General features: G+C 46.0%; 1 protein-coding gene across 10 annotated transcripts in view; it reads left to right on the top strand.

Annotated features, from left to right (window-relative positions):
- Positions 1-14465, top strand: part of TENM4 (teneurin transmembrane protein 4) — an 826321-nt gene that overhangs the window by 654631 nt on the left and 157225 nt on the right. For all 10 annotated transcript variants that reach the window (XM_043875712.1, XM_043875709.1, XM_043875667.1 and 7 more), the window contains one exon: positions 12860-12961. In XM_043875712.1, coding sequence (XP_043731647.1) covers positions 12860-12961 — 102 coding nt within the window. The remainder of the gene's footprint in view (positions 1-12859; positions 12962-14465) is intronic.

The raw sequence follows: 14465 nt of genomic DNA, 5'->3' as shown, positions 1-14465 counted from the left end.
AGCTCATCATAAGGTCCAAGGTGAATGGATGTGGCAGGGCATTTTCAGTTGCCAGAAGCAAAAACACTCTCAGGCCACCTCGAGGAAAGGCAGGTGCGGTGGTGAAGTAGCTTCAAAAAGCTTCACATGGCCTGGGACTAAGACAGGCACTGAGATGCGGTGGGAGGCCAGGCTGCTTGCCAGCCCCGTCCCGCTCTCCCCGGGGGCAGAGTGGACTCTGCCTGGCTCTGAACTCCCACTGTTTACCTCTCCCAGCCGAGGCTGGCTTCCTCTGCTCACCCAGGACTGCTGCTTCTGATCGTAGGCTCCCCCCGACCAGGAAAACCTCCTGGGCCCCTCTCTTCCTATCATGTCTTTTGGCTCCCACTCTCATCACCAGCTGCTGTATTCCCCGGGCACATTTGATTTCAAATAGCGTAATGGGACTCTATTCGGCCAGAACCTCTGTGCAGCAGCCCATGTCTTAGAGCACCGAGCAGCCTCTGAAAATGACTCCCCTTGGGTTCTAGTCCGAGCAGCTGTGGCCAGTCATCTGGTCTACCTGTGCCTACAGCCCAGGCAGGAACTAGGGGCAAAGCATAGCTCCTCAGGAGGAGGTGTGGATGAAGGATGGATAAATCCGTAAAGGAAGGAGACATGGATCCACACACGAGGGCATGCACTTCTCCTTGGAAGGTCCTTGTGCTCTTGAACAGCGTGGCACTGGGCAGTCTCATCGCCACTTGCCGTGTGTCTCGCTGGCCTCCCTGGCATATGCTCACAGAGCCTGGCAGCAGACCACGCGTGGGCTGAGGTCCCTGGGAAAGGCAGCAGAGATATCTGCAGGCCCTGGCATCTGTGAGGGCTGCTGCCAACAGCCTGGGGGCCAGAGTGGGAGCTCTTAGCCAGGCAGCCTGTGAGGCACCTACTCTGGGCTCCCATCCCTGGGCCCTCCTTCCTCGGTGCCTCACTGGAGATGCCTCTCACATGGTACATTAAAAAGGGAAGCTAGTTATTTGAGGACACAGCAGAGAGGGTTAAAAACATGAGGTCTGCTCTTAAAAGAGCAAACTTCCTTTCCCTCCCTCAGGCCATAAACATCATGATTTATTTTCTCATCTTTTTCATCTGTTAGTGTAGATGTCTAAATAGTGACAATTTGGTTTGATTCATTAGATCACAGGGTGTTTGACCTGAAAGATCATATAAGTCATCCACTGTACTGGGTAACTTCCTGAGCCAGAGGAGATGCTCAATAAATGTTTGCTGAATAAATTTAATGAATTTTGGAGATGAAAAGAAAGTTTCTGAGAGTAAAAGGGTCTTGGCTAAGGTTGCCTAAGAAGCTGCTGGCAGAGGTAGGACTAGAACCCAAGTTTCTTTGTCTTTTTTTTTTTTTTAAGTATAGTTGGTTTATACTGTTTTGTTAATTTCAAGTGTACAGCCAAGTGATTTAGTTATACATATGTGTGTTTGTATATATACATGTATATATAGTCTTTTTCAGATTCTTTATCATTATAGGTTGTTACAAGATACTGAATGCAGTTCTCTGTGCTATACAGTGGATCCTTGTTGTTTAGCTATTTTATATATAATAGTTTCTATCTGCTAGTCTCAAGCTCCTCATTTATCCCTCCCCATTTCCCCTTTGTTTCCTATTGTTTCCTATGTCTGTGAGTTTGTCTTGTTTTAAAAATTTTTATTGGAGTATTAGTTTCTACTGTACCGCAAAGTAAATCAGTGACACACACATACATATATATACATTCACTCTTTTTTGGATTCTTTTCCTATTAGGTCATTACAGAGTATAGAGAGGAGTTCTCTGTGCTATGCAGGAGGTCCTTGCTAGTTATATATTTTATATTTAGCCGTCTGTATACGTCAATCACAACCTCCCAATTTATCCTTTCCCCGTTTTCCCCCCCTGGTAACCATAAGTTTGCTTTCTACATCTGTGACTCTACTTCTGTTTTGTAAATAAGGTTATTGGCACCATTTCTTAGACACCACATGTAAGCGATGTCATGTAATAATTGTCTTTCTCTGTCTGACTCACCTGGCTCTGTGTAGCAGTCTCTAGGTCCCTCCATGTTGCTGCAGATGGCATTGTTTCATTCTTTTTAATGGCTGAGTAATATTCCTTTGTGTATATGCACCACATCTTCTTTATGCATTCTTCTGTTGATGGACAGTTAGGTTGCTTTCATACGTGAGTCTGTTTCTGTTTTGTAAATAAAGAACCCAAGTTTCTTGACCCAATCCATGCATGTTCCCTTACTCCATGACTCATAGCATGATGAAATTTTGGATTTGGAAGATACCATATGGTCTGTCTTAATCTCCCTGCAATATCCCAGTCATCCATTTGCCCCCTCCCTCAGTACATCAGTAACTGGAAATGTGTGCCCTTATAGCTCACCTAGTCTGTTCATTTGGTCATTCAACAAACATTCATTTAACACATGCTTTGAGTCAAGGATGGTACTATTTACTGAAGATTCAGAGATAAATAACACATTTCCTGCCCTCAAGAAGCTTACAATATTTGGGCAGATACATACACAGTAATAGAATATAACCCAACAGAGTAAGTGGCGTTCTTCTCTATTGGTTCTTGTATTGAACCAACTCCATTTCCCAAGGACTATAGTCCTCACTATATGATTTACTGAGCATGGCCTTGCCCATCAGAATCAGACCCAGTTTCCCCCTCAGTCAGTCTCTCCCATCAGGAAGCTTCCATAAGCCTCATATCCTTCTCCATCAGAGGGCAGACAGACTGAAAACCACAATCACAGAAAACTAACCAATCTGATCACATGGACCACAGCCTTGTCTAACTCAATGAAATTATGAGCCATGCCATGTAGGGCCACCCAAGATGGATGGGTCATGGTGGAGAGTTCTGACAAAATGTGGTCCACTGGAGAAGTGAATGGCAAACCATTTCAGTATTCTTGCCTTGAGAACACTGTGAACAGTATGAAAAGGCAAAAACATAGGACACTGAAAGATGAACTCCCCAGGTCAGTAGGTGCCCAATATGCTACTGGAGATCAGTGGAGAAATAACTCCCGAAAGAATGAAGAGATGGAGTCAAAGCAAAAACAACACCCAGTTGTGGATGTGACTGGTGATGGAAGTAAAGTTCAATGCTATAAAGAGCAATATTGCATAGGAACCTGGAATGCAGACCCATGAATCAAGGCAAATTGGAAGTGGTCACACAAGAGATGGCAAGGGTGAGCATTGACATTTTAGGAATCAGCGAACTAAAATGGACTGGAATGAGTGAATTTAACTCAGATGACCATCATATCTACTACTGTGGGCAAGAATCCTTTAGAAGAAATGGAGTAGCCATCATAGTCAAAAAAAGAGTCCAAAATGTAGTACTTGGATGCAATCTCAAAAACGACAGAATGACTTCTGTTCATTGCCAAGGCAAACCATTTAATATCACAGTAATCCAAGTCTACGCCCCAACCAGTAATGCTGAAGAAGCTGAAGCTGAACGGTTCTATGAAGACCTACAAGACCTTCTAGAACTAACACCCCAAAAAGATGTCCTTTTCATTATAGGGGATAGGAATGCAAAAGTAGGAAGTCAAGAAACACCTGGAGTAACAGGCAAATTTGGCCCTGGAGTACAGAATGAAGTAGGGCAAAGGCTAATAAGAGTTTTGCCAAGAGAATGCACTGGTCATAGCAAACACCCTCTTCCAACAACACAAGAGAAGACTCTGCACATGGAAATCACCAGATGGCCAATACCTAGATCAGATTGATTATATTCCTTGCAGCCAAAGATGGAGAAGCTCTATACAGTCAGCAAAAACAAGACTGGGAGCTGACTGGCTCAGATCATGAACTCCTTATTGCCAAATTCAGACTTAAATTGAAGAAAGTAGGGAAAACCACTAGACCATTTAGGTATGACCTAAATCAAATCCCTTACGATTGTAAAGTGGAAGTGAGAAATCATTTCAAGGGATTAGATCTGATAGACAGAGTGCCTGAAGAACTGTGGATGGAGGTTTGTGACATTGTTCAGGAAGCAGGGATCAAGACCATCCCCAAGAAAAAGAAATGCAAAAAACCAAAATGGTTGTCTGAGGAGGCCTTACAAATAACTGTGAAAAGAAGAGAAGTGAAAAGCAATGGAGAAAAGGAAAGATATTCTCATTTGAATGCAGAGTTCCCAAGAATAGCAAGGAGAGATAAAAAAGCCTTCCTCAGTGATCAGTGCAAAGAAATAGAGGAAAACAATAGAATGGGAAAGGCTAGAGATCTCTTCAAGAAAATTAGAGATACTAAGGGAACATTTCATGCAAAGATGGGCACAATAAAGGACAGAAATGGTATGGACCAAGCAGAAGCAGAAGATCTTAAGAAGAGGTGGCAAGAATACACAGAAGAACTGTACAAAAAAGATCTTCACAACCCAGATAATCACGGTGCTGTGATCACTTATCTAGAGCCAGATATCCTGGAGCGCGAAGTCAAGTGGGCCTTAGGAAGCGTCACTAGGTACAAATCTAGTGGAGGTGATGGAATTCCAGTTGAGCTATTTCAAATCCTAAAAGATGATGCTGTGAAAGTGCTGCATTCAATATGCCAGCAAGTTTGGAAAACTCAGCAGTGGCCACAGGACTGGAAAAGGCCAGTTTTCATTCCAATCCCAAAGAATGCTCAAACTACTGTATGATTGCATTCATCCTACATGCTAGTAAAGTAACGCTCAAAATTCTTCAAGCCAGGCTTCAGTAGTACATGCACTGTGAACTTCCAGATGTTCAAGCTGGATTTAGAAAAGTCAGAGGAGCCAGAGATCAAATTGCCAACATTCATTGGATCATCATAAAAGCAAGAAAGTTCCAGAAAAACATCTATTTCTGCTTTATTGACTATGCCAAAGCCTTTGACTGTGTGGATCATGACAAACAGTGGAAAATTCTTAAAGAGATGGGAATACCAGACCACCTGACCTGCCTCTTGAGAAACCTGTATGCACGTCAGGAAGCAACAGTTAGAACTGGACATAGAACAGCAGACTGGTTCCAAATAGGGAAAGGAGTAAGTCAAGGCTGTATATTGTCACCCTGCTTATTTAACGTCTATGCAGAGTACATCATGAGAAACGCTGGGCTGGATGAAGCACAAGCTGGAATCAAACTTGCCGGGAGAAATATCAATAACCTCAGATATGCAGATGACACCTCCCTCATGGCAGAAAATGAAGAAGAGCCTCTTGATGAAAGTGAAAGAGGAGAGTGAAAAAGTTGGCTTAAAACTCAACATTCAGAAAACTAAGATCATGGCATCTGGTCCCATCACTTCATGGCAAATAGATGGAGAAACAGTGGCTGACTTTATTTTTTTGGTCTCCAAAATCACTGCAGATGGTGACTGCAGGAATGAAATTAAAAGACGCTTGCTCTTTGGAAGAAAAGTTATGACCAACCCAGAGAGCATATTACAAAGCAGAGACATTGCTTTGCCAACAAAGGTCCATCTAATCAAAGCTATGGTTTTTCCAGTAGTTATGTATGGATGTGAGATTTGGACTATAAAGAAAGCTGAGTGCTAAAGAATTGATGCTTTTGAACTGTGGTGTTGGAATAGACTCTTGAGAATCCCTTGGACTGCAAGGAGATCCAACCAGTCCATCCTAAAGGAAATCAATCCTGAATATTCATTGGAAGGACTGATGTTGAAGCTGAAACTCCAATACTTTGGCCACTTAATGCGAAGTGCTGACTCGCTGGAAAAGACCCTGATGCTGGGAAAGATTGGAGGCAGGAGGAGAAGGGGACGGCAGAGGATGAGATGGTGGGATGGCATGACTGACTCAATGGACATAAGTTTGTGTAAACTGTGGGATTTGGTGATGGACAGGGAGGCCAGGCGTGCTGCAGTCCGTGGGGTCACAAAGAGTCAGACACTATGGAGCAACTGAACTGAACTGATAGTCCTCACTGGACCTCTGCCAAGTTATTAAGGCTACAAAACAAAAGGCTAATCCTTATTTCACATAACAGCGCTTTAGGTTTTTTTTAGCAGGATTCATACTCCCTTAGTCAGCTGAACTACCAATTCCCTCAAGAATTCTTTATTTGAAATGTGATTTCAAGTTCTCTTAACCCCCTGGTTGCTCTTCAGTGGACATGCTCCAGTTATTGCTCTCTTCATGTGCCTTCTGGATATGAACAACTCGGCTCCATATCCAGACTGACAGTGCAATGCAAAGTTGAACTTCTGTCACCCCCTGCATTCTTCTAGGCATTGCACATCTAAAAATTAGAACAAGGAAACAATAGCTGCCTTGGCCACCAGCTGTTCTATTGAGTCTGACTGCTGTGTCATGCCCCTGACCCTGACCTCTGTCCTCCATTTCCCCCTTGCACTCTGCTCAGCTGCTCAATACAACAGATGTTACCGAGGACTCACTTTGGGTGTCACACTCACCAGCCTCTTTGGAGAACTAGACATATTGCTTGTCTTCAAGGAGCTCACAGTCTCATTGGTGAAATTTGGTTTGCCTCCAAATAATTAATAAAGAACCGAGAGTGAATATAATCAAGGGAACAGTCTTTTCCCTAGACCCCTCCTTGGAGCTGCTAATAATAGCAGTTGGTAGACTTCTGGGTAGGATTGAAAGCAGATCTCCCAGTTCAAATGCCAGTGCAGAACTGGCTTCAAGCCCAGCCTATCAGGAGCTTTGTCAGATGTTTGTCATTGCCTTGACCTTGACTGCTACAGACTGAAGCCGTTGAGTTCCATCATCTGCAAAGAAAGCTGGGACACCTACAGAGACTGATGTCTCCGAGGCCCATGGAACAGCCTTGCGGCACCTGGCACCTGCCCGTTGCCAGGCTGGAGGGTTCAGGGAGAAAGGCTCACTCAGATACTGGCAGGAGCTGGCCTGTGTTTGGGCTTCTGGGAGACGGCAGGTTTAATTTGCTTTGACAGTGCTTTTCCCCAGGAGGAAATTTATCCAAACACCCTGCCTTCATCACATTCAGCACATTGCCTGTCTGCGTTCCTGTTTTTACTATGGGGAGTTTCTGTGTGTTTTATGTGTGTGTGTGTGTGTTTACCCCCCAAGAACCCAGGTTGCCGTCTTTGGATTCATTAGACCAAGTCAGTGTGTTGATTTGGTTTACAAATAGAAGACAGTGTGGCCCTCCCTTAAAACCAAAATACCAACTCTGCCAAGTCCTGGGCAAACAGTGCACAGGGTTACACTGTTTGCTCTTAGACTAACCCTCTGAGGTGGTGCTATTATTAACCACATTTCACAGATGGAAATGTGTTTAGAGACAACTTTTCTAAAGGGCTTCTAACTAGTATGGCACATGTGTACCCACTAAGTCACTTCAGTCGTGTCCGACTCTTTATGACCCTAAGGACTGTAGCCCACCAGGCTCCTCTGTCCATGGGATTCTCCAGGCAAGAATAGTGCAGTAGGTTGCTGTGCTCTCCCCCAGGGGATCTTCCTGACCCAGGGGTTGAATCCACGTCTCTTAACTTCTTCTGCATTGGCAGGTGGGTTCTTTACCACTAACACCACTTGGGAATCCCAACTAGTATGGTACCAAAGCCCATACTTACGGTCCAGGCCACCTACCATAAACTTTGGCTTCAGACAGAACTTGATTCACCAACCGGATTCACCCTTGTAGCTCTGTGACTTCAGCTCTCGGTCTCCATCTGAGACTGTGAAATGGTGGCAAAGGTACCTATTTCTCATAATTGTAAGGAATAAATTAGAATATATGAGAGACCTTTCCCAGTTCTGTGTGTGAGAACAAGAGGGTCTCTGTTAGGGTAACTGTAGAATTAGCACTCCGCCTGTGCTATCGAGTTTGTTTCCCTCTTTTCTTTCGGTTATCAATAGTAAATCCAACCCCTTTTCAGGATCAGAGGATGTAATAGATGGAACCTGGAGTATAAATTTCCACCAGCTATAGTCAAGTGATGTATTCATTCATCCAGTTGGCTGTTTTGGAGTCTATGTTCCCTCCTCTTGCCTGAAGCATTAGCATCCAAACTCCTAAGGAGAAGGAGGCATCAGAGAGTACACCTCTCTTGGGCAGTAAGTGGACCTTGGTTCCTTAGACAAGTGCTTTCAAAGAGTTGCCAACATCCACTTTTACAACCTCAGCAGAGACAAGAGAATCAGAGGAAGGAGCTGCAGGCAGCAGGTGTGGCCTTTTGTTAGCTGGGACAGATCTCAGGTGAACACTACATGGAGGAGGTGCTGGGCGGGAGGGATACGTGCTGGGTGAGCAGAAAAGAGAGACAAGGATGGCTAGTGGGCTCCGACCTTGTTCACAGCTGGTTCCTTCTGTCTTTGGTGCTGGGGTCCAGCCTCAGGCCCCAGTCACTGCGAAGGTCTGCCTGCTCAGAGCAGGGCCTGAAGCAGGTGTGTCTGCACCACAGCGAGTCACTGAAGGAGACAGGCCTCCTCTCCTCTCCTCTCCATTCCCCCAGTGAAACAGCAGTCAAGCAGGTGGTTAGGCTGCCCAGTAGTCCTCCGACAGACAGGATGTTCCCCGTGGTCTCCCCTTGTTTCCTACAAAATCAAGCTCCGGGATTTCAAAAGAGAAAAGCAGGACAAGTGGCAACTGAAGGCAGGCTTTCCCAGGCATCAGCCTTAGACTCAGGAGACCTACTCACCAACTGTGATCATCTTTCACCTTGACATGGTGATGCCACTGGATTGTCCATGGAAAAGGGAGGTGAACAGACAAGATGAGGCACTGCAGTGGGCTCACCGAGGCCTCTGTGGTTTCCTGTCTCCTGTGTTTTCTCCAGGAAGGAGCATCGTTGTCTTTTTGGCCTTCTGTGAAGGCCCCTTTGTATTTTGAGCAATATTTTGTTCAACATTCAGAGAGCACACCCACTCAGAACACATGTCCAAGAGAACAAGCTCAGGAAGCATTTAAACTCTGCATTCCAGTATTAATGGAAGGAAAAACAAGTTCCTGAAAATCACATTTCTAGCAGAACCCACTGTTGTGATAGAAAAGCAAAAGCTAGGAGAAAGCTCCCTGTTCTCCAACATAGCATCTACCAAATTATGAAAATCAGTTATGTACAGGCAGCTGAACTTTTAATCCAGATCTGAACAGACCTAAGGTACACCTTCTGCTACATGAAGGCTGCTGCAGTTTAAACATGAGCAAAACAGGAAGGGACTGTAGGGGGGAAAACTCACCAGACACTAATTGGAAACATAGCAACATGTTTATGCAATAAAGTTCACACTTCTCCCAAGCCAGTGAGTGTCACTTCTGCACTAGCGTTTAGCTTAGAGATATTTGGTCAATGGAGACTCATTATTTGTAGGATTCCAAGTGGACCCCAAGTAGTTGAAATCCTTCCAAGCAGAAGAAAGACTGTATACATAAACATTTCATCAAGAAGAAATAGTCTCCAAATGTCTCGCTTCTACTTCCATGTTGCCATCATAAAATTACTCCATGTCTCCTAAAACTCCTGCCCTTTGCTGACACCAACAGCCTGCGGCAAGTTTTGTAGCAAACAGGCTTCTAGTCTGTCAGATTCAGCAACCAACACAATATTCTGTCACAGAAAATACACTTTTTCACTAGGAAGACATTTTGGATTTAACAGGTTTGTATCTTACAGACTTCATAAATCAAAATTTAGAAAGTGTGACCCTTACCTGCAACTAATCCTGTTAAAAGCACAGCTGGGAATTATGGCAGTGGTGTTGGGAGACAGATGTTATACCACTGGGTTTGAGCAGACCTGGACCATAGGATTTTAGATCTATGAGGGATCTCTGAGATCATCTAGCTGAATTATTTCAGGGACAGGAGCAAACGTTCATTGAGACCCTTCTTTGGAAACCAGGGCAAATGCATAGGTGAATAAACTCGGCTTCTGTCCTCAAGAACTACACAGTCAACCATGTAGGCTGCCTGGTCCTTCAATAGATAGGAGTGACAGAAAAAGTCCCAGGAGTAACTTAGCCTGTTTAAGAAATGAGGAAGCCTTGTCCAAGGAAGTGACATTTGAGTTGGATTTGAGTAGGAGTAGGAGTCGCCCATCAGGGGAGATTGGGAAGAGCAAGCGCAAGGATGAGGACGCAGGTGCAGGAAGATCAAGGGACAAAACCAAGGTCCCAGAGCCCTTCCGCAGTGGAACAAGAGGTGGAAGCAGGCCTTTGGCTTCTCTGTGCTTTACTTCTTCTGCCAGACTGCAGATGGAACCCACCCTCAAACTGCACCATTAGCCTGAAGCTTAAAGTGAAAACAACCTTGCCTTAAACTTTACTTTAAGATTCTTATTTTTTTGTTTGTTTGTTTGTTTGGCTGCACTGGGTCTTCATTGATATGCATGGGCTTCTCACTGTGTTGACTTCCCTTGTTGCAGAGAATAGGTTCTAGGTTGTGATGTAGGCTCTAGAGAGTGTGAGCTCAGTAGTTGGGGCACATAGGCTTGGTTGCCCCATAACATGTGGAATCTTTCTGGACTAGGGATTGAACCCATGTACCCTGCATTGGCAAGTGGATTCTTAACCACTGGACCACCAGGGAAGCCTCTCTTATGTTAAAAAGAGTATTAAAGAGGAACCTAAGTTATCCTTTATAAAAATAGTTTCTAAGAAGCCCCTCCTAACATAGAGGCTTTACAAACTTAAAGGCATGTAGATTCTTCCCACATGGCACCAGTAGTAAAGAATCTGCCTGCCAATATAGGAGACGCAAGAGACTTGGGTTGGGAAGATCCCAACCCAAATGGAGGAGGAAATGACAGCCCACTCCAGTGTTCTTGCCTGGAGAATCCCGTGGACCTGCAGTGGGCTACAGTCCCTGGGGTTGCAGAGTCAGACAGAAGTGACTGAGCACATTCTTCCAGGCAAAGCCAGTGGAGAGCTGAGATGCTCGGGATTCTGGCTTGTGAGTCTTGCTCTGCCGGGTCTCAAACGGCTTCCGAATCCTTGAAGTGAGAATACAGACTAGATTAGACCCTCTTGTTCTTAACTCTGTGTTGGTGTAGTATGCTGTTGATATTATCAGAGGGTCAGCAAGTGAAGGAAATTTCCCACTCATTTGCACATTTGAGCCCCTTTTCAGTCATTTCCAAGTTGGTAATGGCAGACAACTGGGAAAAAGATCTTTCTGGGAAACGCCCCATGCCGTGAGCTCCTCAACATCTCCCCACCTTTCCACCATCTACCCGTACTCAAGACATCCTTCAAGCTCATCTCCTCCCAGAAGCCTTCCTCTGCTGGTTTTGCCCCATATCAGCTGCTGTTGCATTGGCCCTAAGTGATTTCCTGGTGATTTAAGACTTGCTACCCTTATCAGGATGCCTTTTCTGCACAGAAGCTTATAGAATTTTAGAACAGGAAACAGTCCTGGGAATCATCTCTGCTATCGCCTTCATTTCACATATGAGGAAGATGAGGCCCAGAAATGGGGGGTGGGGAGGAAGTTGCTTTAGGTCACCCAACATGATTCCGGAAGAATGGGCCCCAGAATCAGGTCTCCCTAGATCCCTTTAAGCTCTGAAAGTCCTGGAATTCACTACCTTCCAACCGGTCCTTTGCTGTCATCAGGACTGGCCTCACTGGGTCACAGATCTGCCTCGTTCATTCCTGCTTGTGCTGAGAACTTCCTGCAAGGTCCAGATGACACAGCATCATTGAGGAAAACCAGGCTTGGGGTCCAAAGGCCTAGATTCAAATTCTGCATCCATGAATTAGTATCTCTTGAGGCCTTCAGCAAGTCCCTTCATCTCTTCATCAGCCTCCTCGTGTTGTTGCTGTTCGTAAAGTAGGAGTATCGATACACTTGAAGATTTGGTGGCATCACGATGAAATAAGCTTTGTGGAAATAGATGGCACAAAGAAGCCATTCAGAATACAGTGGCTTCTTCCTTTATGCCGTATCTAGCGTGATTGAGAAACGGGCTGATACAAATAAACAGATTTTCTATATAGCATGTGTACTAACTGGAGCTACAAACCATTGCTTAGTTTTTTTTTTTACTAAAAGCTTCCTGCAATGAAGCCTGTATTTCCTTGACACGTCACACAGATGGTACCAAATGTACCGGGATGCGTCAGAGAAAGGAGCAGCCCTGCAGAACGTGGGCACTGATTGCAGATGTCGGGGATACGGGAAGGGCAAAGGGGGCGTGAAGGAAAATTCCGATGCTTTTTGAAGGAGCTTGGCTCTTTTCATTTCGGCAAATGGGGGGCAGGGGCACTGAAGAGTTTTTAGTAGGAGAAGGACAGGATGAGATTTGTTTCAGAGAGGTGGCTCCGGCTGCTGGGTGGTGAATGAATCAGGGTGGGAGGAAGAGGCCAGCCATGAGGCTGTTGTGTTAGCCCCTGTGAGAGATGGTGGAGTCTGGACTGATAGATGGAGAATCAGAGGTGGGAAGAGACCGATTTACAAATCCCCAGTAGTTTTGTGGGGTGGGGCGGGGAAACTGGATTCACAGATTATCAGCCTACTATGAGAAAAATATAAACCACAAAAAAGTGTCAAGACCATACGTATCACCCAGCCTCCAAAGATAACCACTAATAGGTTAAACCATGTATTTGCTCCCAGTGTTTTTAGCTGAAAAATTTCTCTGCATTTGTAGATACAAATTTGATGTATAAAAAATTGGTTTAGGGACACATTTCCCCAAACACATCTCTTAATGTCAGCTGAGATGTACCTCAGCAAGAGTAAACAAAACATACATTTTTAACTTTATTGACTCCTTTCAGCGACTTTAAGTGACTGTGTCAAAAGCGCTGGAATGTGTGGGCTGGATTCCCGGGCCCTCTGTTGGGGTAAAGAAGCCTCTGTTGCAGCTGTGTCTCTCTTTTCTCCCACAGAGTCGGTGGATAACTGTCCCAGCAACTGCTATGGTAACGGCGACTGCATCTCCGGGACTTGCCACTGCTTCCTGGGCTTCCTGGGCCCTGACTGCGGCCGAGGTGAGCGCCCCGCCCCACCCCGTGGGCCTGCGGGTCCCCATTCTCGGGGCAAGGGCAGAAATCCCGGCCAGCTCCTGCCTCTCGCGAGAAGGGCTCTCAGGTGCCGGTCCGGCGGAGCCCTGGCGGGGAGGTCTGCAGGCAGAGCCCTGTCCTGGTCGTGCTATCCACGGCGCATGCCCGGGGAGGTCAGGCGGGAAGGGCGGCCACAGGGAACCCCGTGTCCATTGTGGGAGCCAGAGCAGTGGCCACAGGGTCCTTTGCAAAAGTAGATTTCCCCTTGGAGGACAGATCAGCGTTTGCCGAGCGTCTTTGACGTGCATCTCCAGAGAATGTGGTTTGTCTCTGGCCTTGGGGAGGGCCTGAGCTGCTGCTCCGTTGCTGTCTTATTGCAACGCAAGCGGGGTATTGGCTGAGACCCCCGAGGGGAGGGACTGGGAGGCGAGACTTCTCTTCACCCGGGACCCTAATGCTGCCTCCTCTTCAGGCATGTACGATGCTAATGGTAACCACTGTGGGGAGCGATTAAAGGCTGCCTGTGATTTGCCTGAGCATTCAGGTTTCAATTCCGTCCCGGAAGAATTAACAAGAAAAATGCTACAGGATGATCGGTGGTCCTGAGAATTTGGCACTCCCCTTGGGGAAACGAAAAGTGCCCTTCCTTTGGTTTCTCCACCTCTTCCCTCATCCCACGGGCGTTGCTTAGCGCACTTTATTTAGGACTTGGTCCTGTGCTGGACAATGAGGTTGCAATACTGAGCAAGACTCAAGCCCAGGACGTCTCAGTCTGGGAGAGTGACAGAGAAACAGATGATGACAGAGCAGTCAGTGACAGGTGAAGCAGGCTAGAGCAAGTTAGATGCAGAAACATCTGTCAGCGTGGAAGGAGGGTGAGATGAGGAATAGGAAAGGCTCTGCAGGTGAAGTGACGTTGGCACGGAGACCAGATCCTTGAGTTTGTTCATCAGCGGAAGGCAGAGATGGCTTTCCAAGCTGAGGACACAGCGCCCTCCAAATGCCACGCCGTGATGCTGCTCTGGGGCTCCTGCTTATCCTTCCTAACGTGAAATGGCATAGACTCAGGCTGACGCAGCAGAGCCAGCAGCCCTGAGGAAGCGTAATGATTACCTGCTGAGTGCTTTAAAAAGGAAGGAGGCCAGGTGGGAGCCGGGGGAAGGTGGTGCAGAGAGAAAATGAAGCATTCCTCCTAACAAGAATTACTGTCTCATCCCATATGCACTTAAAGAGTCACATGTAAAGCAGCCTTATTGTATCTCGGTGAGGCTGTCGGTACTTAGAGCACAATGCAGCGTAATTTATTTTTATATAGTGTCCTTCGTACAGATGATCACAAAACCTTTTACGCTAAGTGGCAGAGTAGAAAGATAATACTTTAAAGAGCCACATTGGGCTCAGCTGTTCTCTTATTGGAGCAGTGGCATGTGGGGCTTGAGTGGAGGCCAGTAAGACGGGGAAAGCTGGAGAGTGACTGGGTTAAAGATGACAC

The sequence above is a fragment of the Cervus elaphus genome, chromosome 2 (genome assembly GCF_910594005.1).
Source record: "Cervus elaphus chromosome 2, mCerEla1.1, whole genome shotgun sequence".
Classification (NCBI taxonomy): domain Eukaryota; kingdom Metazoa; phylum Chordata; class Mammalia; order Artiodactyla; family Cervidae; genus Cervus; species Cervus elaphus.
The sequence above is the reverse complement of the archived record's forward strand: the minus strand, read 5'-3'. Positions and strand labels throughout refer to the sequence as shown.